This window comes from Astyanax mexicanus, chromosome 1 (assembly GCF_023375975.1).
Source record: "Astyanax mexicanus isolate ESR-SI-001 chromosome 1, AstMex3_surface, whole genome shotgun sequence".
NCBI lineage: Eukaryota > Metazoa > Chordata > Actinopteri > Characiformes > Acestrorhamphidae > Astyanax > Astyanax mexicanus.
The window spans coordinates 25,457,768-25,481,893 of NC_064408.1; the positions used below are offsets into that span (position 1 = coordinate 25,457,768).

At 35.5% G+C, this 24,126-nt stretch overlaps 2 protein-coding genes across 3 annotated transcripts; one reads left to right on the forward strand and one right to left on the reverse strand.

Annotated features, from left to right (window-relative positions):
- Nucleotides 1-6,516: 6,516 nt before the first annotated feature.
- On the forward strand, nucleotides 6,517-15,094 carry LOC103023152 (golgin subfamily A member 6-like protein 22). Of its 2 annotated transcripts, XM_049475298.1 has the most exons (9): nucleotides 6,517-6,771; nucleotides 7,610-7,657; nucleotides 9,732-10,055; nucleotides 10,721-10,761; nucleotides 11,107-11,167; nucleotides 11,513-11,680; nucleotides 11,931-11,999; nucleotides 12,087-12,155; nucleotides 13,319-15,094. In XM_049475298.1, the coding sequence occupies exons 2-9, from the start codon at nucleotides 7,639-7,641 to the stop codon at nucleotides 14,836-14,838; spliced, it is 2,271 nt and encodes a 756-aa protein (XP_049331255.1). In that variant the 5' UTR covers nucleotides 6,517-6,771; nucleotides 7,610-7,638; the 3' UTR covers nucleotides 14,839-15,094. The 2 variants fall into 2 exon arrangements, with proteins under 2 accessions (XP_049331255.1, XP_049331253.1); XM_049475296.1 differs by lacking the exons at nucleotides 6,517-6,771; nucleotides 7,610-7,657 and having other exon boundaries at nucleotides 9,301-10,055.
- Nucleotides 15,095-15,147: 53 nt separating this feature from the next.
- On the reverse strand, nucleotides 15,148-23,293 carry LOC111191743 (early endosome antigen 1-like). Its single transcript, XM_049475299.1, has 11 exons — nucleotides 23,211-23,293; nucleotides 21,650-21,679; nucleotides 21,470-21,510; nucleotides 21,182-21,385; nucleotides 20,515-20,708; nucleotides 20,327-20,390; nucleotides 19,498-19,653; nucleotides 19,344-19,412; nucleotides 18,767-18,826; nucleotides 18,293-18,340; nucleotides 15,148-18,171 (listed from the first exon to the last, which is right to left on the reverse strand). The coding sequence occupies exons 3-11, from the start codon at nucleotides 21,477-21,479 to the stop codon at nucleotides 16,901-16,903; spliced, it is 2,076 nt and encodes a 691-aa protein (XP_049331256.1). The 5' UTR covers nucleotides 21,480-21,510; nucleotides 21,650-21,679; nucleotides 23,211-23,293; the 3' UTR covers nucleotides 15,148-16,900.
- Between the last annotated feature and the right edge of the window lie 833 nt (nucleotides 23,294-24,126).

The window sequence follows — 24,126 nt, forward strand, 5'->3', positions numbered from 1 at the left end:
AAGGCTGTGGGGGACGAAAGTAGCATTGGATGGCAGGGTACTAGCAATGCAGCTTTACTGTTGCGTTCCTAAATGTACTTTTTCTTTAGAAATAAATCTTATAAAGGTCAAACCTTCAATAGTTTCCCCAAAGGTCCTGTACTTCACGGTGAATGGATTCACAAAATCAGTCGAGATCGCCATTTCAATTTAGGATTTATGTTACTGTGATAGTTAGCTAGCTAAGGCTAGCCACGTTAGTATTACCCAGCCAGCCAATCTAGCCAGATGAACGTTAGCAGAGACACAGCAAGCTAGCTAAACCCAGATCTCTGGCTATGACTTGATTAACCCTGAACTGGTAATTTTCTCAGTTTAACGTCAAAGCAAGTGGGCGGTGAAGAGTAACTGTTTATTACACTTTGGGTGTATTGACAAATATCTTTCAGTTATGATTACTTATCTTAGTATCTATAATTACATAATCATTGTGTGAAACCTTGTATTTTATATGCATTAACCAATACTCACCTTACATTTGATCATTTTTACTCACAGTGTATTTTACACGCATTTATATAGAAGATTAACCAATAATCACAATATATCCTTTACATATATAGTAAAACATTGTTTGATCAGGCATGTGACTAACACAGACTTTATTATGACAAATTAACCCACACGATACATAAGGCGTTTACTAACACATAGGGTCTATTGTATGGCAGTCTAACCACGCGCCACTAACACATTAACATATAACACATGAGATCTATTGTGAGGCTTGTGTAGCTCATGCTTGAAGCATTTCGTTCACTGCATGTCTCTGACTAACGACCATCAATCATCAGCTAGTGCACTCTGTATGAACTAAATTGATACAAAGGAGACTTCGGGACGAACAGTGCGGCCTTTCTCTCTGTGCGTGCAAAGTCCTTCACCTACCAAAGCGGGAGGATGCGCGCACATAGGGAGGGCGGCACTGTCTAATTACTGAAACAATATCACACTGTCTGACTGGACCCAGTCAATTCTTGAAACAATACCACACTGTCCGGCTGGACACAATCAAGGCCAAACACTAGTGGTCCGGTCAGACCTGTGAAACTTGAACACTAACACGTGAGAATATGCATACTAACATGAGATGATTTTAGCAACGCCTCATCAGCAGGCTTCACGTCATTTGGGGTATAAACATGGAGTCGGATCAGAGGGGGGTCAGAACTTATACTGGGACGGCTGTTAGACGGTCTTTCATGTGTGGGTTCTCCTGAATATTCAGTACTTTGTAATAAATACTTGGTTTGCTTTCCTCCACCTGTCTGCGACTCTCTATCAAACGAACACGTAGGGGAGTTGTACCCCGGACGAGAGGTGGGTGTTGACCCACCTTTCATTTTCTTTTCTACAACAGCGGTAAAGTTATTCAAGCCATAACTTTTTAAAGTAGCCTGCTTAGCCAGCTAGCTAGTTAATAAACAGCTGAAAGCTGAAGTGCCTCCTGTCCTCTCACTTATCTGTCCTGTCCAGGGACTGTAAACAAAGATGGACGTCGTGTCGCCGTTCCCATTCATTTAATGAAAATGAAGCCAATATTTTCCGCCATGTTGGTGATCCTGAAACCCGATTCTGTGCAGTAGAGACCAGAGGAGGGAGAAAGACTGTGGAGAGACAGCCTACTAATTTAAATAACCCCACCCCTGAGGACTGTCTTGTGGTCACAGGCTGCAGATTGGAGCGAAGCAAAGCTGACGGTCTGTTATTGGTTCCGCCCATAACCAGCCCTTTTACAATAACCACACCTTTTTGAATAGAGCTGAATAACGTTTTAAAAAATGAATTCTGTGGGGATATAAAAATATGACAATATAAGCAGAGGTTACACTAGCTGTTGCATTTAAATAATGGAGGTAGAATTACAGTATATTAGATAAAAACGTGATTGAAAGTTGTCTGTTTCGCCATTAAAACCTAGGGGATGGGTGGGGTTACACAGCTTTCTGCAACTGACCAGCAGGGGGAGTCCGACCAGTGGTGGCTTCACTTTTGAGAGACAATGCTCTGTCCAGCTATACACAGTTTATTGTCCTGTCCCACCCGAGTGATTAGTATCTATCAATAAAGTATCTATCTGATCAAATTATAAGAGGATGCAGTTCCACACCCAAACAATAGTGGCACTAATGAGCCAACTAGGAATGTTCAGTGTGATTTAAGCTTATGTAGAGAGTGTTTCAAACTGATAGCATTTGTGAAACAATAAAAAAGTTTTTTAAAAAAGTATAAAATGCTGGATTGTCTCAAATGCTGTGTGCGTTTGAGAGTATTTTGTTTATGGATTTTTTTTGTGCAAGGATGTTGGACAAATACTTGTCCACTCTATGAATACTATGGCCCCTTAATCAGAAATAATCTAGATCCGCTACTGTTGCAGACATTACAGTAAGCAAGCAAGACACTGTAAGGATTGTAAGACGTCTGTTCAGTAAAGCACAGCACCTGTGCTGTACTGTTTTAACATTATACCCTGAAGAAAAATCCATCCTGTTTGAGCAGAATGAATAGCCAAAGACAAACATACTGAGCTGTTTACTGGTCATCATTTTATGAAAAAAAAAAAACAACAACAACATAAAAACATAAAAGAAAACATAAAAAGATGAAAGTACAGTCCAATAATCATAACTTAAAACTGTTTTGCTATGATATGATTCTTATGGACAAGTTTACATGTAGTTCTGTAGAAGCCCACATGGGGGTGCCACTTCTCCCATTGATTAGGCCTACTAGAGTCTTCAAGAGGAGTGAAGGATGTTAGTCACAGTATAAAAATTACAACAAAAAACAAAAACACTACTCATGATTCATGATTAATCATGAATAACGTCACTTGGTCCTTCTAAGACTTAAGTGTTTAATAATGGATATTTAAATGTGATTAAAATAATGAACATAAGCATGGCAAAACTGAATTATATTTGTATCAGTGTCAGTAGCTTAAAAATAATTGTTTTAATCACATCAATGTTCTGTGATTAATCATGATTAAAAAATAATGCTAATTAGAAATGTGTTGACAGGAGCAGGAAAGGCAGCTGTGTGTGTGAGTGTTAAGTTTTAACAGCACTAACAAAAATACATACTAACTTCACTAAAAAGTTAATTACCTATAAAACATCATTATATTCTTAAAATAAAGTTTGGACACAACATCCCATTTAATATTTTTATAGGTTATTTTATTTTCCTACATTGTAAATTAATTATGATGTCATTCAGATTATGAAGGAATCCTGTAGTAACTTAAAATTGTTAAACAATCCAAAATACTCTGTGAAACATTTAGGTGGATCTTATCTGGGGTTCTGTTAACTTTCAGTTTCTGAGGATGGTTACTCTGTTAACTTATCCTGTGCAACAGTGGAAACTCTGTTGCTGTCAGTTGTCTGTTTTTCTTGGTCAACTCCTCTCCTCTCATCAGGTTTTTTATTTTTATGGTTGTTTTTTTGTTAGTAATTTTACTGTTTCTTTTATGTCCAGTTTTTCTGAATTGTTTTGAATTGGCTTTGTGTCATGCGATCTCATTGTACAGCACATTGGTCGGCGCTTGTTGTCATTTAAATAAAGTTGACTTGACTCTTGGGTTTCATTTCCTGGGGTGGTCCTGATGAGAACCAGTTTCATCATTTTTCAAATCTTTCAGATTGACTGACCTTCATTTCTTAAAGTTGGTTGAGAAGTCCTTGCCATAATATGGATTAGGACATTACTCAAATATGACTATTTACTGTTTACCAACTCTACATCTTCACAGCTTTACAACTGATGCTCTCGAACACATTAAAAGGCAAGTTCAAACCATTCCAGGTGACTCTACCTCATAATGCTGACTGAGAAACCACTAAATTTAAGGTATGTCCAAACATTTGACTGGTAATGTAGGATTCTAATAAGTATTTTTTTTCCTGAATCATCTTAAATTCTTTAGGGAACCAAAAGCAACATAGTAATGGTAGGTTAATTATGGGAGGTAAATCCTGCCAAAAATAAAACTGAAATGAAAACACTAAAATGAAAATGCAAATACCGTTTTGCTCTTTCTTTTCCCAAACATGTGTGAAAATATTATGACAAAATTAAAAACGGAATTAAATCACTTCATTTGCAATTTAATTTTTCATTTGAGCATGGGTCATACGTGACAAAATTAAAATTAAAAAGGCTTTTTGCCATTTCATTTTCATTGCCATTCGGCTATTTCATTGTCAAATCTAAAATGAAAAAGCTAATTTTAAAAAGAAAAATCAAAGCTTCACTTTGGGCTTGCTTTTTCTCGATGAACTGCATAATAAATGGCTGCATGTCTGACAGAATTAAAATGAAAACGCAAAATGGAAAAATAAATAGCAAAGTGAGAGTTTGTGATTCAGTTTTTGGTGTGGACTGCGCTTTAAGTGTCAAAAATGAAAGGGAAACGCAAAGGAGGACTGGCTCTCCCTGCTGGTGATTTAGTTTTCTTTTTATATTTTTCTTTTTCAACTTCACCAGCATGCAAATATATGTAAATTAGCAGTAGGCGGGGCGTTTTCATTTTAATTCTGTCAGACATGCAGCCTATTGCAAAGGAAAATAAATAAAAACGTTACCATTGCATTTCGATTTTAGTTTTGTCATTTATTATGCAGTTCATCGAGAAAAAGCAAGCCCAAAGTGAAGCTTTGATTTTTCTTTTTATAATTAGCTTTTCCATTTTAGATTTGACAATGAAATAGCCGAATGGCAATGAAAATGAAATGGCAAAAAGCCTTTTTAATTTTAATTTTGTCACGTGTGACCCATGCTCAAATGAAAAATTAAATTGCAAATGAAGTGGTTTTAATTTAAATTTTGTCATAATATTTTCACACATGTTTGGGAAAAGAAAGAGCAAAACGGTATTTGCATTTTCACTTTTTGTGTTTTCATTTCAGTTTTATTTTTGGCAGGATTTACCTCCCATATGTTAATATCCATAAGACTATAATAAATATTTCCATCATGTTTGTTAAACTAGTATACATAAACTGAATAAAGAAAATAAATCAAAGAACTTTAAGAAATTCAGTTTGAATATGCTTTAAAGTGGACTGAGCCTTCCGCCAAAAAGTAGTTTCACCACAACTTAACTACATACAGTGTATGGTTCAGGCAGACTAACACCACGAAAGTTAGCTTGAAAGCAAAATTGGGAATAGTGAAGATGGTAACGTTAGGAGCGTGAAATAACGCTAATACTCTCCTCTCCTGCTCCGTGGAGTCGACTTCAGGTGAAAACCGCGAATTTTAACATTTCTGCTTATTTTGCTGGGTGGTGTTGGTTTTAGCTAGCTGGCTGGACTGTGGTTAGGTTAGCGTAGCTTGCTTTAGCTCAGCATTCACTTAGCTTAGCCTAGCCTGGCTGGTTAGCGTTCTGGCTGTACCGAGCGATTTTCGTTCCCTTTTTTCCACGAAAGACGAGACAGCGCAGCCCTAGTCTGTGCTAAGCTAACGCTGCTGCGGGTGTCCTGTGTATATACGCCGTTACTCGGCAACGCGTCGGCGGAGAGATACAAGTTTAGTGTGAGAAGGCTGTGATGATATTTCGTATAACATCACGGCCTTCTCACACTAAACTTGTATCTCTCCGCCGACGCGTTGCCGATCACTTCTCAACCAATCAGATTGTGAGGTCGGAACTAACTGTTGTATAAATTGGTATACATTCTGCTCAGACATAGTGACATTACATAGTGGTCTTGAAAGTTGTGATCTTTACTTAATCAGCCAGTGGGTGTTTTCATTTATTTGTCAATGGTCTTCACTACTGCTGATAACTCCTGTGAGAGCTGTGGCTCCCCTTGTGTTTATTTTAGAGAACAATATGTAAAGATGTACATTTGCAAAACTGTTTAGAGTGTTTTATGATGCCATTAAGGTATTTAAATCATTTCATAAGAAATTGTGACATTTAATGTTATAATCAATTTTTTACCGCAGCATTTAACTTTATTTGAACACATTTTGTCGAGGTCTAAATAAGATGGAATCAGTCCTTTTGTCTTAAAATTGATTTGAATTATTTTTTCTCTTCTTTTGTTACATTATCTTAGGACTCATTGATCAGCTCCACACATTTGACTCACCTTTTACAGCAGAAGGATGGAATGATATATCTGTGTTTGTTTTCAAAAATTAAAGTAAAGCTACCTGGCCTACCAGATCTTGCACACTTGTTAGGGGGCCTTAATAATTATTTAAATATCAGATTTTGGAAAATGCTGTAATTTTGGACTTACACTTGATATTAGAGGTTTATAAATAAGAAAATGCACTTTTAATGTGTCAAATCACATGCATGACTATTGTAAAATAAATATTACCTTTCTGACCAATTTTAGAAGGAAATTATTATATAGAATTCCTTTTACTCTATTGCCTTTGTTAAGTCTTATTCATATGTAACCTGTTGTTTGGACTGCACCACTCTGCAGTGTAACAAGGGGGGAATGTGTAGCTGCAGCTGATCCCCTAAAATGTTCAAAGGCATCCGGTGAAAGCAAAACTCTTGTGGTTATTTCCTGTTGATGCTTCGGGGTGCAGCTGGGCATAGAAAACACTGTGTTTTATTTGCATTACTTTAATTATGATCGGCACTGGTCTCAAAATGTAAGGACATTAAATGAGAAGCTGAAGAAGAGAGAAGCAAAGTCTAACAAAATATACAACGAACAGAAGTGGTGCCGTTTTTTTTTTTACACATTTGTAAAGGTAGGAATTGTTTTTATCATCAATCGACAGTCATTTAAAAAAAAAATTTAGTTAAAGTGGGTGTGCTCTGCATTGTGATATTTCAGTAGCTTTTTTGCATTTCAAAGGCCACTGTAATGATAAGAAAACAAGCAAAAACTATAAGGATGTTCTCATGCTGGAAAAAAGGGAGTGGCTTAATTTAAATGTAAACATTTTAGAAACCAAGTATTAATTTCTGTTAAATGAAAGACCAAAGTGAACTTTTAAACTGGAATACTTTACTCATATTTATGAACTATGTGCCCATACTAATATGATAATGAATTTAGTTTGTTTTATGTACATTGATAAGTCAATAATAGGCAACTCTTCATTCATTTAATTTAAAGTAATCTGGAGGAAAAAGTTTAAAAGTTTAGGATCAACTTTTGAGTTTTTAATTTAGTTGTATTATAATTATGTGAAATAAGCGAACTATGTTTAATAAATGTATTACAATATATATATTATAACAACAACTGTATTCATGTAACAAACATGTGTAATACAAGTATTATTCATACATTGTTATAATTGTAACTCCTAATAATCTAATAATTCATGGCAGATTAAACTAATTTACCACAGATATCTGTTCTATCCACTTTTAGAGATCAGGCAATGTCATGTCAGAAGTCAAAATGCTGGCTAAAATCATGTTTTAATGTACGTCATCTTATTGTTATTTCCTGTATTGGTCTAAAACCATTTTAACATACACAATGATGATCAAAAATGTGCAACAGACCAATTTACAGTTTCCTGAAAATTTAACATGAATTTACTTACCCATATGAGTGTTTTTTGTTTTCCCCAGTTCTCCTTTCAGATCCTACTACATAAAACATGGCAAGCTCAAGCCAAGGTATGTACATCTTAAAACAATAATAAATCTGGTATTATTTGTAAAATGATAAAATGTAGTGAATTGTAAAGTTTCTGTATGACTTTGAGTTGTTTATTTTATATTAAGATCATATAAGATCATCACCTAAAAATATTGAGTTCATGTTCAGTATATGTGATTGCAGACAACAATTAACTGGCAAAGTAAATGGAAGTTCCTTCACTTTAAAAAAGGTTCTCCATGCTCACACTTTGGATATAATATGGATATGGATATGGAATTTAACAAACCACTTTAAAATGCATGTAATGCAGACTTTAAATCTTTAAATTTAATTTAAAATGTAAAGATTTAAAGTTTTTTTTTTATTTAAAAAGGCTTTAAATCAGGTTTAAGTTTAAGGTTTAGGCTTTTGGTAGAAGAACAAGAAGCAGAGTACAGCATTATTATACTGTCACCTGTGAACTTTATCCCCTGTCTGAAATTCTGAATATGGGCACAGTTCACTTTTATTCTAATGTCATAGTGGACTGAGAAAAGGTGTGTTCCCCTCAAGAATCAAATATATAAAACACATTAATTGTTTATAAAAATGTTGCATGTAGGGCGGCACAGTGGCGCAGTGGGTAGCACTTCCGCCTCACAACAAGACGGCCTGGGTTCGATTCCCGGCTGGGGCTCTTTCTGTGTGGAGTTTGCACGTTCTCCCTGTGTCTGCGTGGGTTTCCTCCGGGTTCTCCGGTTTCCTCCCACAGTCCAAAGACGGCACGTTCAGGCTAATTGGAACTTGATTGAAATTGCCCCTTAGGTGTGAGTGAATGTGTCTGTTTGTCTGTCTGTGTCCGTCTGCTCTGCGATGGATTGGCGGCCTGTCCAGGGTGTATCCTGCCTTCTGCCCGATGCCTGCTGGGATAGGCTCCAGCCCCCCCCCCCCCGCGACCCTTCACGGATTAAGCGGTTGACAATGAGATGAGATGAGATGAGAAAAATGTTGCATGATATAAACTGTTGATAAACATTTAAACAGGTTTCCAATTCCAAAGAAATGTACATGCTGGAGTAAAATGTAAATAAATATGAATAAAACAGCATATTATACATCCATATTATGCACTCACAATAGAATCATTTTAACACCTGATATACATTCTATGTTCTTTTGTGAATTAAATATTTGATTTGCAGATCATTGTATTCTGATTTTTTTCATTACATTTTTTTTACACTGCTTCTTAATATGTAACTCTACTGTTACATTCCCAATTAAAAGTTGTTGTGATCTAGGGTAAATTAGGAAGTAAACAAAAATAAAAATTGATGGAAGAAAGGGACTGGAAGCAGAGATTTAGATGAAAAAAAGAAACCAGGGATTTTACTGGTTGTTTTGCAAAATTACAAAAGTGTACAATTAAGCAATAGCAAATGAAAGATACAAAAATACAATCGTATAACAAAAATAATAAGCTGTTTCTTCAAACTAAAATACCTAAGGTGGACTGTGGACGGTGCCAAAGAAAAGAAAATAATAAAAGTGTGCTAAACTACCTAACCCAAAAACTAAACTAAACCAAAAACACAATAGTGGCACACGCCCCTTATCTGGTGTGGCTAGACATTGTGTTACCTGCGTGATGAATAATGTGAAGGGCCCAACTTACCTGTCCACCAAAGTGCAACAGAGTGGAGTGGTGAGGGAGGGGGGAGGACACTCAGACAAACACCTCACTCTCACAGAAACAAACTACATACTCCACATTGAGCTAAACATTCACTAGTCACAACTATTCACAGGAACAGGAAGAACAGGAAGGCCCGCCCCATCCGGTCAGAGCACGCAGGTCATTGGCGAGTGTAGATCCAGCAGAGAAGATCTATTGGCCAGCAAGGCGACGCTCCTCCTACTGGGTCCTCCCACCAGACCTAATCAGCCAATCAGAGACAGGGAAAGAGCGAGAGACAGACAGAGAGAGAGAAACGGGGAGAAAGACAGAAAAACACGTTCTACGTGCATATGCACGTAACACTACATAAAGTGAAGAATACCAACCTGTAAAGTACTCAGATATGTTTTTGTGTTTGTTTTCCCACACAGAAGAGTTTACACTTGTCATTCCTTGTGATGAAATTGATTCCATTGGCTCCAGTGTCACAGTGCCCTGTCACCTATCCCCTGATATCAGTGCGGATGCCATGGAGATCAGGTGGTTTAAGGGGACAGACTGTGTTTGCCTCTATAAGAACAGGCAGCTGACAGAGGGGCGGGGTTTCGAGGACAGAGTGAACCTGTTCAGGGAGGAGCTGGAGAGAGGAGATGTGTCCTTACAGCTGAGAAACTGCACAGAGTCAGATTCGGGGAGTTACCTGTGCCAGGTGAAAAGTGACCTCAGAACAGAAGAGATAACAGCAGCTGTACAGAGTAAGTATTCCAGCTCTTCACTCCATGATAAACCTCACGTCATCCCCATTAGTCATGTTGATCGTGAAGACTCAAATCTAGAACATTTTAAACCAAAATTAGTTGGATAGTTGTCTACTTTTTAAACATTATTTAATAATCATTTTTAAACTTAAATTTAAACTTAAATAAATGTCAGCTCCTTGCAGTGTACAATAATAACAGCACCTGATTCACTTTTATTTTCAGTTATAATAGCATTTTGAGAGTCAGGAACGCCACCATAAAAACAGTATTATTAAATTTCAGAAAGTCAAGCAGAGTAAAGTCTCTTTTAGCAGAATTCAACTCTTTTTTTCTAGCTTGTCCAGTCTGAGTTTGGCTTAATTTCCAGGGTTGTACAGTAATTTACATAAATTGCTACTTTTTAAAGCAGTGTGTCATTAGCTAACATATTAATTAGTCCTACTTGGTTATATACACTATAAACGTAATATAATATATAAATATAATCTTATATTTATATAATAAATATAAATCTTATGTTAATATTAACACGTGAATATCAGTGTTTTAACAATTCCGTTTTTATTTCCAGCACTATCATAATGTTTCTAAAATGGTGAGAATTTTTTTTTTCTGTCCATGCACAAATTTGTAAGTTAAAATGTTTCTCTTTTGCTCAGTGGTCAGTGATGACTTTGGCTGGATAAAAAAAATGGTTAAAGTGAGTATTCAATTATATACATTTCTTTCCATTACAACCTCACTTATTCACCTGTCTATTGTGTCTAATACGAGTATCTGAACATAGTAGTTTTCAAAATGGAAAAAAAAATGTATTTTAATATGAGCCAAAATATCACTATGTCACTATATCACTAACTTGTATATCTTAGTAAATCAAATAAACAGACATATCATCTACATTACGTCTAGTTTTAGTGCAAGCAATTACTTCATTAAAATAATTAAATACATTTTAAATGGTATTACTGTTTAATTTAATTGTATTAGTCTACAGAGGGTAGGACTTCTAGGAATCATAAAATCTTCACAATTATTTTCACAGGTAGAGGCAGAATGGACTGAAGAGGAGCGAATGAAAATGGAGGAATCTGCTGTGCTAACTGGTCTGTAATACTTTGTCTAGAATAAAAAATATTTATATTTAAAATAGGCATATCTAAATACTGATAATATACAAAAAAGTATAAGGTATATGTGTTTATAAGAGTGAGGGCTTCAGCAAGAAATCATTTAAAAACATTTTAAGCAATATTTGTAAAGTGTGGAAAACTTTAGCATAAAGGAAAATATCTTTACTAATAAAAGGGTTTTCCTAGAGCCATTTTTCCAAACCAAGAACCATTTCTTCGTGTGTCTTTATTTGTTTAAAGAGAGTAACACAAGAATGTTTTTATTTGTCAACATAATTTCTTTAATCAACATTTCTGATTATATTATTCATTTTTCAGAGTTTAAAGCAAGCAATATGGTTGATCTTGTCAAAAGAATGGATGAGGAAAGGAGAAAAGAGCAACAGCAACTGAAGGAAGCCAGGATTTGTTTGGACAACATTTTGAAAGAACTAGAAGATAAAGATAATCAACTGCATCAACTGCATCAGATGTTAGCAGAGAGTGGTAAGGCTGGCATGAAATAAAAAAAAAGTATAGATGTGGGCTTTGTGCACTGGAATTTTTATTGTTATTGACAAAATTCAATGAAAAAAAAAATTACATTTTATGGAGATGTGATGTTTAAAACAAGTAAATTAGTCCAATATAGTCCAGTAACTATTCAACCTAAAAGAACAAAGAGTTAAAATTAAATTTAAGAAAAACATATTTTGCATTTACTTTATTTATTTTTTGCTTGGCTTTACTATTTTAGATAAAACAATTCAAGACCATTTAGCTGAAATGGAGAGACATGAACAGCTGGAAGATTCACATTGTGCTGGTGAGTTAAAGAATGGCTAAATGAAGTAAATAAATGGAATTCATTCATTGTTACATCTGTGTTTTATTAAGGTTTGGTTTATTTCAGGTCACATGGAGACTGAAGATGCGGCTACTTCTATAAGAAAAACACATAGTCAAGAGCTACCTCCAGATAGTAAGTCACTGTATGATTGTGCTGTTTGAGGGTGAATTTTTTTTTATTAATCATTTAATTTTCCATTCCCTATATGACAGAGTAGAAGGTGATGTGCCTCTACATTGGAGTTGCTGAGGACGTTTAGGTCCATAAATACGTCCATGGAAAATATTTCCCACTTCTACCTTTCATAGAATATTTTTGTTCCACCCCTTGAATTAAACCTAAGTCAAATCTTCAATTGCATTTCATTGGTCTCATTTCAAATCCAAAGTGGAGGCATGCATTTTCTCATATTTATCTTTTAATGTCAAACCCAAATGTTTTTATTGTACAGCAGAAAAAAGGGATTGACCTCACTGTTCCAATACATTTGAGGACACTGCAAATTTGGATCTGCATGGCTACCTGCAAATTTTGAGCAATCCTTTAGCAGTTTGATCCAGTAGCTTTACTGTAGCACTGAGATCCAAATAACATATTTCTATACAGACTGACTGCTTACACTGTGCAGAGTGGACACTGGATCTCTGATGAATAAATGCTTAATAAATGGCCAAACTTCATACAGGTAAAAAATGTATGCCTAAATTACAATTTAAACATGAATACCAGGTTTCTGACTGACACACTCTTCAATTAAATTTATTTTTATTTATATACTGCATTTTTACAACAAATGTCACAAATCAGTTTTATAGTATAAAAAACTTCTTAGGAAATAGGAGGAGTTTTGGTTCTTCCCAACAAATAACAAATCAAACACCACTGTATAAAGAGGTAATAGGGAGCTATATAGAGAACTCCAGTTACAGATTTATTTGGGGGATAAGCAAATACAAAAACAGGTAATAGTATTGTTTTCGATGTATGATCACAGGTCCTTTTGTATGGGTATGTCTGATACACAAGATTTCTGGTTAACTGCCAGGATTAGCCGATATTGAAACCTGGCTAGAAGAGATGATCTGGGTCTTTTTTAAAACACGTATTGTTGGCGTTATTTATTATTAGTACTGGAAATAGAAAAAAAAAATGCAACAAACTAACATATTCCTAAGATTAGTTAGTTATATTAGCTTAATGTTTTTGATCAAATCGCCTAATTGGCGCAATATTATGAAATGCTTTTTCTGTCGAATATTTAAAATGCTCAGGACTGTATTTGTTCTCATTTCCAGTGAACAGTGAACCTGGTGTAGATTCTTCAGAATCAGCTCCTGCTTCAGAGCTCAGGCTGGTGCTGCTGGGGAGAACTGGATGTGAGATGAGTGCAGCAGGAGACACCATCCTGGGTGGAGAGGAGAGGAGCCAGACTGGAGCTTCTACAGTGAGGCAGCAGAGTGAGAGCAGACAGGGGGAGGTGGCTGGGAGGAAGGTGACTGTGGTGGAAACTCCTGACTGGTTCAGTCCTGAAAGCTCTCTGGAGGAATTGAGGCAGGACGTGGGACTCTGTGTCCGTCTGTCTGCTCCAGGACCTCACGCCTTCCTCCTAGTGATCCCGGTAAAGCAGTCCATTGGAGAGGTGAAAGGGATGGTGGAGAAAATGGAGGAGATCTTTTGGGAGATGTGTTGGAAGAACACTATGATTCTTTTCACCGTTACTGGTGAACAACAGAAGAAAGACATTGAACTACTGCTGAACTCATCTGAAGATGAGGATATCCAGAGGCTTGTAGAGAAATGTGAGAACAGGTTTCACTGTCTGAACATTAAGGAGAGTGGAGATGATTCTCAGGTGTCAGAGCTGCTGGAGAAGATCAAGGAGATGGTGAAAGGCAATGAAGGAGGTTTCTATAGCAGTGAGATCTACCGTGAAATCAGGGAAATGGAGAAAAGGATTACTAAAGAAAGAGAAGAGAATAAACAGAGGGAGATACAGAAAGTTAGAGACAAACTAGAGAAGGAGGTCCAAGATGCTTTGATGAGCATAATGGAAGAAATCCAAGAGCTTGAGAAGAGAATACAGCAACATGAGGAACAAATACTAGAATTGGAGAGATTACTGGAAGAAGAGAGAAATGATGAAACAAAAAGAGAGTTGGAGATACAGCTAAAAAAAGAAATTCAGCTGAGGAAAGAGACTGAACAGAAGCTGAGAGAACTAAAGATCGCATGGGACAAAAGGGAAGCCCAGATGAAAGAAAAGCACAGACAGGAGATGGATGAGATCATAGAGATGTATGAAGGAGAAGTCAGGCTGGAGGCAGAGAGAAACCTCATGAAGATCATCCTACCCGAACTCCACCGTACCGTTTGGGTTCTTATCTCTAAGATGCAGAAACAGTTCCTTGTGAAGATGGGAGAAAAGGAAAGCGAATTAATGACCCTAAAACGGAACCTGGCAGAACTCCAGGAAAACTACAGGCAACTGGAAAATGATTATCAGACAGCTCTGAAGAACATGGAAGACACAGAAGCAGGTGGAGAAGAAGAAAGAACAGGTGCAGTGGCATCTGAAGAGAGAGAAGAAACAGAGCAAAGTCAGGACGAAGTGGAAAGTTTACCAGAAGGAGAAACAGATGATGGTGAGGGAAAAAGAACTGAGGAAGATGAAGAAAAGGGCGGGGTTGAGAAGACTGAGGCTGGGGATGAACAGGAAACAACACATGATGGTCAGGAGGAAGCCAGAGGAATTCGTCAACTCTTCAACTTCTGCTGCTGTTTCGTTCGACAGTATGATCCTGTGGACACTCAGTGAACTTTGAACTAAAGAACTATAAGAATGATTAAAATGTCCCACAAATAAACTACTAATTTTCGTTTTTAATTTAATTCAACTCAAACAATGGCTTAAAACTAAGCTTGAATGTATTTTGGGAAACTAAAAAAAGGCAAATGATCAAGTAAAGTTTGTAATATTTCTCTTGTATTATTTGTTAGAATGGTACGTACAGAATGTTATGTGTTACTCTGTACAACTAAACCACACAAAATCAACGTCAAAAGAAATAAAGAGACTTCCTATATTTCGTATATTGTTTATTGTTTTACATTTTCATCAAACATTTACAATAAATGCAAAGTGAATTAAATATGTATAATGATCATATTTTAGCTTATTTTGATGTCAGTATTTTTTAAGTGTTCAGGTAGGAAAAAAAGTAAGGGTTTATATTTGCTGACAGTTCCCCAAAACATATTAATTTAAAGAATGTATGTTCTCTGTTTAGACACTCAAAACAAACACATCCTCTGTCACCAGCTCTGCATACTGGTCTAACTGATGGTGTATATGAAATATCAAGAAATCAGAAACAAGCAAACACAGAATTGAATACACAATATTATTATATGTTATTGTATTGTTTCTTTTTCAATTATCTGTATTGTTGTAGTTGTAGAATATGCCTATATTTCATATTAATTCATACATTAATATTATTTTTAATTTTAGAATTTAAGTTTCGTAGTTTTGAACATTTACACAATTTGTCATTGACACCAAATGTATATAATATAATGTAAATATTTTGGAATGAAATACAGTACAGTACAGATTTTTTTTTATATATAAAAAGATAAAAAATGAAGGAGGGAGATTATTTAGCCCTGTAAGTGTCTGATTGATTTGTAATCACTGAGGGACTAATCAATTACTAGCAGAAGATGCTACATTCTATCTGTGTAAACATTGAAGTGAGCAGATAAATCATGAAACAGTAAAGCAATTTTAAAAGATGTGAATTGAATTGTGAATATACAGCTCTGGAAAAAATTAAGAAACCATTTCAGTTTCTGAATCAGTTTCTCTGATTTTGCTATTTATTGGTTTATGTTTGAGTAAAATTAACATTGTTGTTTTATTCTATAAAATACAGACAACATTTCTCCCAAATTTCAAATAAAAATATTGTCATTTAGAGCATTTATTTGCACAAAAAAAGAGAAATGGCTAAAATTACAAATTAATTACTTTCAGGCCTCAAATAATGCAAAGAAAACAAGTTCGTATTCATAAAGTTTTAAGAGTTCAGAGATCAAAATTTGGTGGAATAACCCTGGTTTTTAATCACAGTTATCATGCATTTTGGCATGTTTCCCTTCACCAGTCTTACACACTGCTTTTGGATTACATTTAATGCCACTCCTGGTGCAAAAAATCAAGTAGTTCAGCTTGGTTTGATGGCTTGTGGTCATTCATCTTCCTCTTGATTATATTCCAGAGGTTTTCAATTAGGTAAAACCAAAGAAACTCATAATTTTTAAGTGGTCTCGTTGTGTATTATATATTTTAGAATGGCTAAACCACTACCTCAGTCTCAGGTGCAAAAGCATGACCAAACATGTACTACAGAAATACACCTGAAGAGCAGTGAATCTGAACTCTGTATCTATATTCAGTGATTTGCTAAATGTAAGAACATGTGTACATTGTTTATCAGGGACCTTAACTAGTAAAATAAAAAAATTGTGATTTTGCAGTGTGTGTTTCTAAATCTACATTGTCTTTTAAAAATGCTTCATGACCCACTTTTACTCTCTAGCTTTTGAGTTGTGGCTCTGCCTTTGAGAAATGCTATATGAATAAATTACTTTTGAGTTGAAACAACAAAATAGACAACATTTACACAAGATTAGACTAGAAACACCTCAGACACGATCAGAAACATACTGCTCACAGGTGGGAAAACTAATTACAATGAAGGAGTAAGGCAGAGAAAAGAAACCAAAATGTACATGTCTTTCTGTGTAGCTTTGTTTAACAGGTTAAAACAAGTTCAAAACAAAGTGCCTGATGTATCCTGCTTGTGTGAGACTACCTATCTCCCGAGAAGCCATCGAAATAGCCTTGTGAATAGTCCTGTATGTCTTTCAGCTGCTACTAAAGGTGCTTGTGGCTGAGCATTCTGCTGGATTTCTTTGAGCTGTGTGAGTTCTTGGACTCTCTGCTTTAACATCTCCAGCTCTCTGTCTTTTTCCTCGATCTGCTTGCTGAACTCTTCCTGCATCTTCAACTTTGAGGCAAAGATGTTTCTCTGAAGTTCAGGCAGGATGACCTTCATCAGGTTTCTTTCTGCCTCTATTCTGGCTTCTCCTTCATACACCTCCCTGATCTCCTCCATCTCTCGTTTGTGTCTCTCCTCCATCTCAGTCCTCTCTCTGTCTCTGCATTCTATCAGTCTCCTGATCTTTTCCTCCATCTCTTTCTTTTGCTCTAACTCTCTTTTCAGTTCTCCCTCAGTTTTTCTCTTTTCCTCTTCATCCCTCTCTTCTTTCATTTTTTGCTCCAGTTCAGTGATTCGAACATTAAGTTGCCTAATTTCTCCTTCATGTTCCTGGATCACTCCTTCTATTTTTCTCACAGACCTCTGAACTTCACTCTCTAGTTTCGCATTCAGCTCATTCTCTATCTGTAGCCTTTTCTCCTCTTTTTCCATCTTGATCCTTCTCTCCACTGCTTTAATCTGAGATTCTGCTTCTAGGTAGAGCTCACTGCTGTAGAATTTCTCCTTGTTTCCTTCCACCATCTCCTCAACCTTCTCCAGCAGCTCTGAGACCTGAGAACCATCTCTGCTCTCATTAATGTTGAGACAGTGAAATCTATCCTGGCATTTCTCTGCAAGTCCCTGAACCTCCTGGTCTTTAATTATGTTATCTGGGACTTCATCAGTACCAGTGAAAAGAATCATGGTGTTCCTCCAACATCTTTCCCCAAAGATCTCCTCCATTTTCTCCAGCATCCCTCTCTCCTCTCCTGTAGACTGATTCACTGGTAGCACTAGGAGGAAGGCGTGAGGTCCTGGATCAGACAGACGGACACAGTGCTCCACGTCCTGCCTCAGTTCCTCCAGAGAGAGTTCAGGACTGAACCAGTCAGGAGTTTCCACCACAGTCACCTTCCTCCCAGCCACCTCCCCCTGTCTGCTCTCACTCTGCTGCCTCACTGTAGAAGCTCCAGCCTGGCTCCTCTCCTCTCCACCCAGGATGGTGTTTCCTGCTGCACTCTTCCCACATCCAGTTCTCCCCAGCAGCACCAGCCTGAGCTCTGAAGCAGGAGCTGTAGTCTCTGTATCAGATACTTCTTCACTCACTTAAAAAAAAAACATACAAAACAAACACATAAGTATATATGGTTTATATTATATAATATTTACCATGACAATTGTTTACTTTAATAATTGAACTATGTATGTGAACTTAAGACTACTCACTGACTGGGTGATGCAAATTCATAACATCTGCATTATCTTCCTCACTCACTACAACAAAATAGGCATGAATTATTTGTAATTAAAATGTATTGTGAAATAATTCACATTTATAATAAAATTAATCATTGAAGAAAAAAATCCCCAGGAACATATTATTGCTGCTCTAGAACATAATTATAAATTTGTAACATTTTTGAAAACTAAAAACATATTGTTGCCTCACCCAGGACAGAGTAACAAGATCAGGCCAGTTTTCTTATTGTTCTAAATTTATTTTTGAATTTGTCACCGACTGTGACAAAGTGGCAAAGCAGAAAAGTCCTCACCACAAGCCCTCCATACTAAATGCTGACAGTAATCAGTTTCCAAACATGGATTCAATGGTAAAGATGATACAATCTAGGTGCACTATTTATTAAGTGTATTTTAAAGTAGGTAATTCAATGTTTGTACATATTAAAATTCATCACTTACTACGTGGAGGAAGTGCTTCTACACTGTTTGTTCTTCTTAATTGAAAGCTGGATTCTTGTACTGAAATTAAACAATGAAGGAAAAAACAAAGAAAACACAAGATCAAGCATGCATATAAATCAATTAATTACTGGGATTTATTGCCCTTTTATTGCACTTTGAGCAGTCCGTCTTTGTGTTGATGAAGTAAGGATTTTGAAATACTAGAAATTATAATAAATATAATTATTCTTATAGTTGATATCAATGCAATAATTTTTTGCACATTCTTTGGAACCCTCTTTTGTCTACCATGTAAACAAAACTGCTTTTTGTCTGCATGATTCCTCATAACTGTATGCAAGTACCTGGTAATTCACTGCTTGTCATCCTAATAATACAAAAACACCATCTTAGTGTTAAAGGTATGTCAAAGCTCTGCCACCAGAGGGAAACAGAGAGCATACTCGAGGCCAGTCACTAGTCACAATATTTTCTTCTCTTTTATAAAGTTTATAAAATCTTCAAAGGCGCCATGTTTGCACCTGCAAAACCTAGTATCACAAAGTAGGAACTTTTTATGTAGAATGAGACTCACCAGATGTCTGTGAAAATATGTGTCTTTGCAAAGTCTTGACCTCAGTTTGAAGCTTTATCACACACTGAGCTGGAAAAAAAATTGTGAATGACCAAAATCTCAACATCTAATTTCAGAAGACAGTTTGTCATGTTTACGATGTTTAAGTACTTACTGTTGTCTTTTAATTCTTGTGAAATATCTTCAAACGCTTGTTTATCTCTTGTGTGCTTTGTGTTATGATCCTCCTGAAGAGTTGTGATTTTTTCAAGTTTAGTCTTCATATCCTGCAGTGTCTGTAAGACTGCATTTTTTTCCTTATTTGTTAACTCTGTAAAACATGAGCACATTGTATTTATTGAAATTGTTTGTTTCATTGTGAGTTAATAAGGACATTCTTACCACCTTCTATTATACATTTATTAAAAGTAGTATAACTTTCTCTTTTATTTGCTGGTTTTACTCCATAACCCAGCAGAATAAAAACTTTCTTATGAACGTGGTGAAGTCTGATCTTAAGATCACTGAACAACCAATTCGTTTTTTTCTACCACATTATTTAATCAGTAAACTGTGAAGTTGGCCCACAGGATTTTACCAGACCCCTTTCATATTATGTTTCCTGAATTTGATTTGTTTTCTTAAGACACAGACTTTGTTGTCCTTACTGCAGTGTTCTTAAGTCTCACGCGCCACACATGGTATTTCTCATGCTTGCCAATCCATTGGCTGCATATTGTAATGTACTCTTGTTGACCTCAATCCACAATAGCCAAGTTTTCATCCAATGTTATGTATATTAACAAAATATCAACAGAAATTAAAAGACACTTTAGTAGATGTAGGATACAGTGATTAGGGAGCTTCTATGGGACTCATTGCCAAGTGCATTTCAGCTGAATTTACAGTAAGGACAATAAATTAAAGGAGATAACTGCAGCAGTATGGGGAGACTGTCCACATTATGCTCTGTTGCCTTGTCGAGATTTCTGAGCTCCTCTCACCTCTTCTGAGTCTTATAACTTCTTGTTTCAATCTTTTTATTTCTTCTTCAGGGCTTTCTTTCTCCTGCAGAAACAAGTAATACAGTCAAAAGAATATGTGCTATACAAAACAGAGTCTACCGAACAAGCAATTGTAGTTCTTTTTCTTTTTCTTAAAAAAAAACAAACAAACCCACAAGAACAATTACCTTGAACTTCAGCCACTCTGTGATCTTTAGTAAAGCCTCCTCGTTTCTGTGACATTTTAATAATCCTTTGTCCTCTTGGAACAGGACGTCTACTGTGATTGTATTTCCTCTGGTTATAAATCTGCTGCTGTCTAATACAGAGCTCTCTGGATTAAATGTGTGATGGAGCACAAATAGAAGGACAGTCTTGGTGTCTGTAATAAAGCAGAGAGTAAAAACACACATTGACTTTTTAAAGGTAGCTTAAAAACAAAAGGCGATCATAGGCAGGGATGTAAAAAGTGTAGGGAGATTTTTACTTAAATACAACATATGGGTTTTTTGATTAAGTCAATTTAGAAAAAGTTTTGTAGAAGAACGATTGTGGAAATTTATTCCTTCTTTCCTTCATTTATGTGGGGGAATGAGAGCTCTTTGGAATTCTTAGTTTGTAATGGACCATTGTCTACAGATAGGCTGCATGTCCTGCAAAAACATTACAAGCAAGTCCTGCCGTCTGTATTCTGCATATTAAGCTATAAATTCTCAGTTTTTGTAGTAAGTCACCAACTTGCCTGTAGTTTAAATTAAATTTGTTAAATGTTAAATATAAAGATAGTTACTGTTTTTTATTGTTAATGCTGTGCTCCTAACACCTTTATAATGTATAAAACTGATTCATTTTTACCTGAAATATAACAAATATTTTGCAGTGCTGCATTAACATCATTCTCAACACGTGATGCAACAGGACAGAAAAGCAGAATGATATCGGACTCCTCCTCTGTAGACACCTCCTTCAGACATGGTACATTCTGATGTAGAGTTGTTCTAATGTTCTTCTCAACTGCTATTTTTCGTCCGGCCACAACTGTGAAATAACTGATCATTCCTACAGGAAGAAAACACAAAACATTCATTTGTCTCTCACTGTTTCCAAGCCCAAATCAAACCTTAACCTCAGGCTTAAACTTACTGCCGCTCATGGTTGTTTCAATTCCTTTATTATTTCTCAATCTACAGAAAGGAAGAACATTTCATAAATAAGAGCATTTTACTGTTCTCCACTGACACCAACTACAGATTTCACTGCTCACATTAACACCAGTCACAGTTTTCACATTAAAGACTGAATAATTCATGCAAAATTTCTTACCTTCACACCAGTACTTTACTCTATAATACCCTGTTAAAGACAAAAAGAACACACTTGCAACTGTAATGAGTAATGAGAAATACATTTACCAAAAAAGGTAAACAGAAAAAGAAAGAAGAAAAGCATATTATTCAATCAATTACAAATTTAAAAAAATATGAGGAGAGCCATTCATCTCTCATTCAATGTGTTTTATGTTAACAAAAGTTAAGGGCAGTGCAAACCGTTTCAATTACAAGTCAAATAATAACTTAATAATAATTTAATGATTACTATAAGAAAACAATGTAAAGATCACATCTGCACTGTACAACACTATGTCGTAGAGCTGGGTGATATTGAAAAAAATAAAATCTTATTCTTATTAAATATATGAGCGATCCTCACTTATGATTTTCTTATTTTTAATTCTTATACCCAAAAATAACTGAAAGTTTTATTCAGATCTTTTATATTTGTAGAGGTGTAGTATCAAACTGCACCATTTACACCATTTGCACTGTTTGACTGGAGCATTTTTGTTTGACTGAGATTAAAACAGAAATTGAATTCATTAAATTCACCCAATTAACCTAATTAATCAGCCTTATTTGAACATTACTCTGTACTGAGCCATTAACCAAAAAAACTTTATTAAATATTTTGAAGACTCTTGGTGTGTCCTTAACATTTAATATTATTATTATATAATTTTATACAGCAGTTAGAAATGATAGTTTAAAACATTCCATCAGCTTAAGGCAGTGCAGGAAGAGACAAACAACAGGGGAGGAACTTTGAGAACTTTGGGCTGGAGTTTGGACAGATAGATAGAGATAAAGGGAGAAGATAGGGTGAAAGGGAGGGGAGGAAAGGGGAGGGGGAAATTGTGCATTAGTGAAGTAAGAGAAGAGCGGTCACTCTGTAAATGCCTGGTGTTGTACCAAAGAGAAACTGAAACTTAAGAATCGATCACATCACAGAAGTATCTATCCATATACCAACGTTAATATCAATACTATCAATATTTTAAATCGATCCGCCCAACCCTAACAACAACCCTAAGTTCAGGAAGTGACATTGCTGAATGTGGGTCATATTTTCTTTCTTTCTTTCTTTTTTCAGATTTAATGCTATTTTATATTGAATGTAACACAGTTAGTTGACTGAAGCACTGGGACAGACATTAAATATATTTTTTCTTATTTTGTATGTTTGTTTATATTTTTGCATATTCCATAGTATAGAGCTATTCTGTGCCACAAATAAAATAAGTAATACACTCTTAAATAGAATATTAATATTTTATGTTTAATCTGTGTCTAAAATATACACTAAGCATGTTTACTCTAATAAAATACATTACGTAATTACAATATTTATAAAAAAGATTGTATCTCTAGAACAGGCGATGAGAGAGAGATAAAGAAAACGTGAAAGCTGTTTTAGGACGCGAACAGTGTGTGATTTAATGGCTGCGCATTTTGTAATTATACACAATAGAAATATTTGTTTAGCAGGACAGTGTCGGGTTAAGAAACAGATCAATATTTACACGAAGATAAGCTTTTCAGAATCTTACCTTCAGAACCAGGTCCAATCGTGCAGATATTTCCTGAGCAGCTAACAATACTGCTTTCACTTTCGTTTTTTTGTAACACGTAGTAACAGCGGGGGGCACTGTTTTATAATCATACAGGCAGAATACCCTGAGCCTCTATAGCCCGCGTGTACAGCCGTTTATAACCGCGGGAAAGCGGGTTTAAATTCCACATTATAAATACTTTACAACCTTCATTCACCAAGAAATCAAGACTCCTTAACACACACAGACTGGACCTCCCCCACACCTCTCCTTACCCACACACATTAAAGACTGTAAAAATGCCTCTATCCCTATCAGCAATTTTTGCTGCTAATTCTATATTCCATTAAGTACTCTACTAATGCATCTGAAATAGAAATAGAATATCATTGAAAAGTTACTTTATTACAGTAATTCAGTTCAAAATGTAAAATTCACACAGATTTACCTATTCTATCTGTTTATTTATTTTATTGTTGATGATTATGGCTTACAGTCAAAAAAAAAAAAAAAAACTAAAATTAGTTTCTCAAAAAAATAGAATATTATATAAGACCAATTGTGACAGACAAATGTTTTTCTTTATTTCTTTATTTAATTAATTTTCTACATTGTAGATTAATAATAAAGACATGAAAACAATTAAGGGACACAGTCGATACGATATAATTTCGATATCGAAATAAACACTTTGAAGGCCTCAGAAAAACTAAGAAAAAAAGCTAAGAATCCCTACAATGGAAATCTGTAACTACTACTATTTGAAAGTTCATTTTAGGCTTTGAAACCCCCTATCACAAAACCTATATAATACTTTAGAAATAAAAATGGCCAAAATAAATTAATACTTACTTTTATTTGCATATAGCCTATATATATATACAAATAAAAAAACATGACATCCCTGTCAAAC

What these genes read in the sequence shown, in the direction of transcription:
- LOC103023152 (XM_049475296.1), top strand. Translation starts at nt 9,704, where the DNA reads ATGTTTTTGTGTTTGTTTTCCCACACAGAAGAGTTTACACTTGTCATT. An exon ending in GGAATCTGCTGTGCTAACTG is followed by an intron (nt 11,168 to 11,512) that starts GTCTGTAATACT and finishes TTCATTTTTCAG; the next exon opens with AGTTTAAAGCAAGCAATATG. An exon ending in GGAAGATTCACATTGTGCTG is followed by an intron (nt 12,000 to 12,086) that starts GTGAGTTAAAGA and finishes GGTTTATTTCAG; the next exon opens with GTCACATGGAGACTGAAGAT.
- LOC111191743 (XM_049475299.1), bottom strand. An exon ending in AGTTATAAGACTCAGAAGAG is followed by an intron (nt 19,654 to 20,326) that starts GTGAGAGGAGCT and finishes CATGTTTTACAG; the next exon opens with AGTTAACAAATAAGGAAAAA. An exon ending in GAATTTGCATCACCCAGTCA is followed by an intron (nt 18,172 to 18,292) that starts GTGAGTAGTCTT and finishes TTTTTTTTTAAG; the next exon opens with TGAGTGAAGAAGTATCTGAT.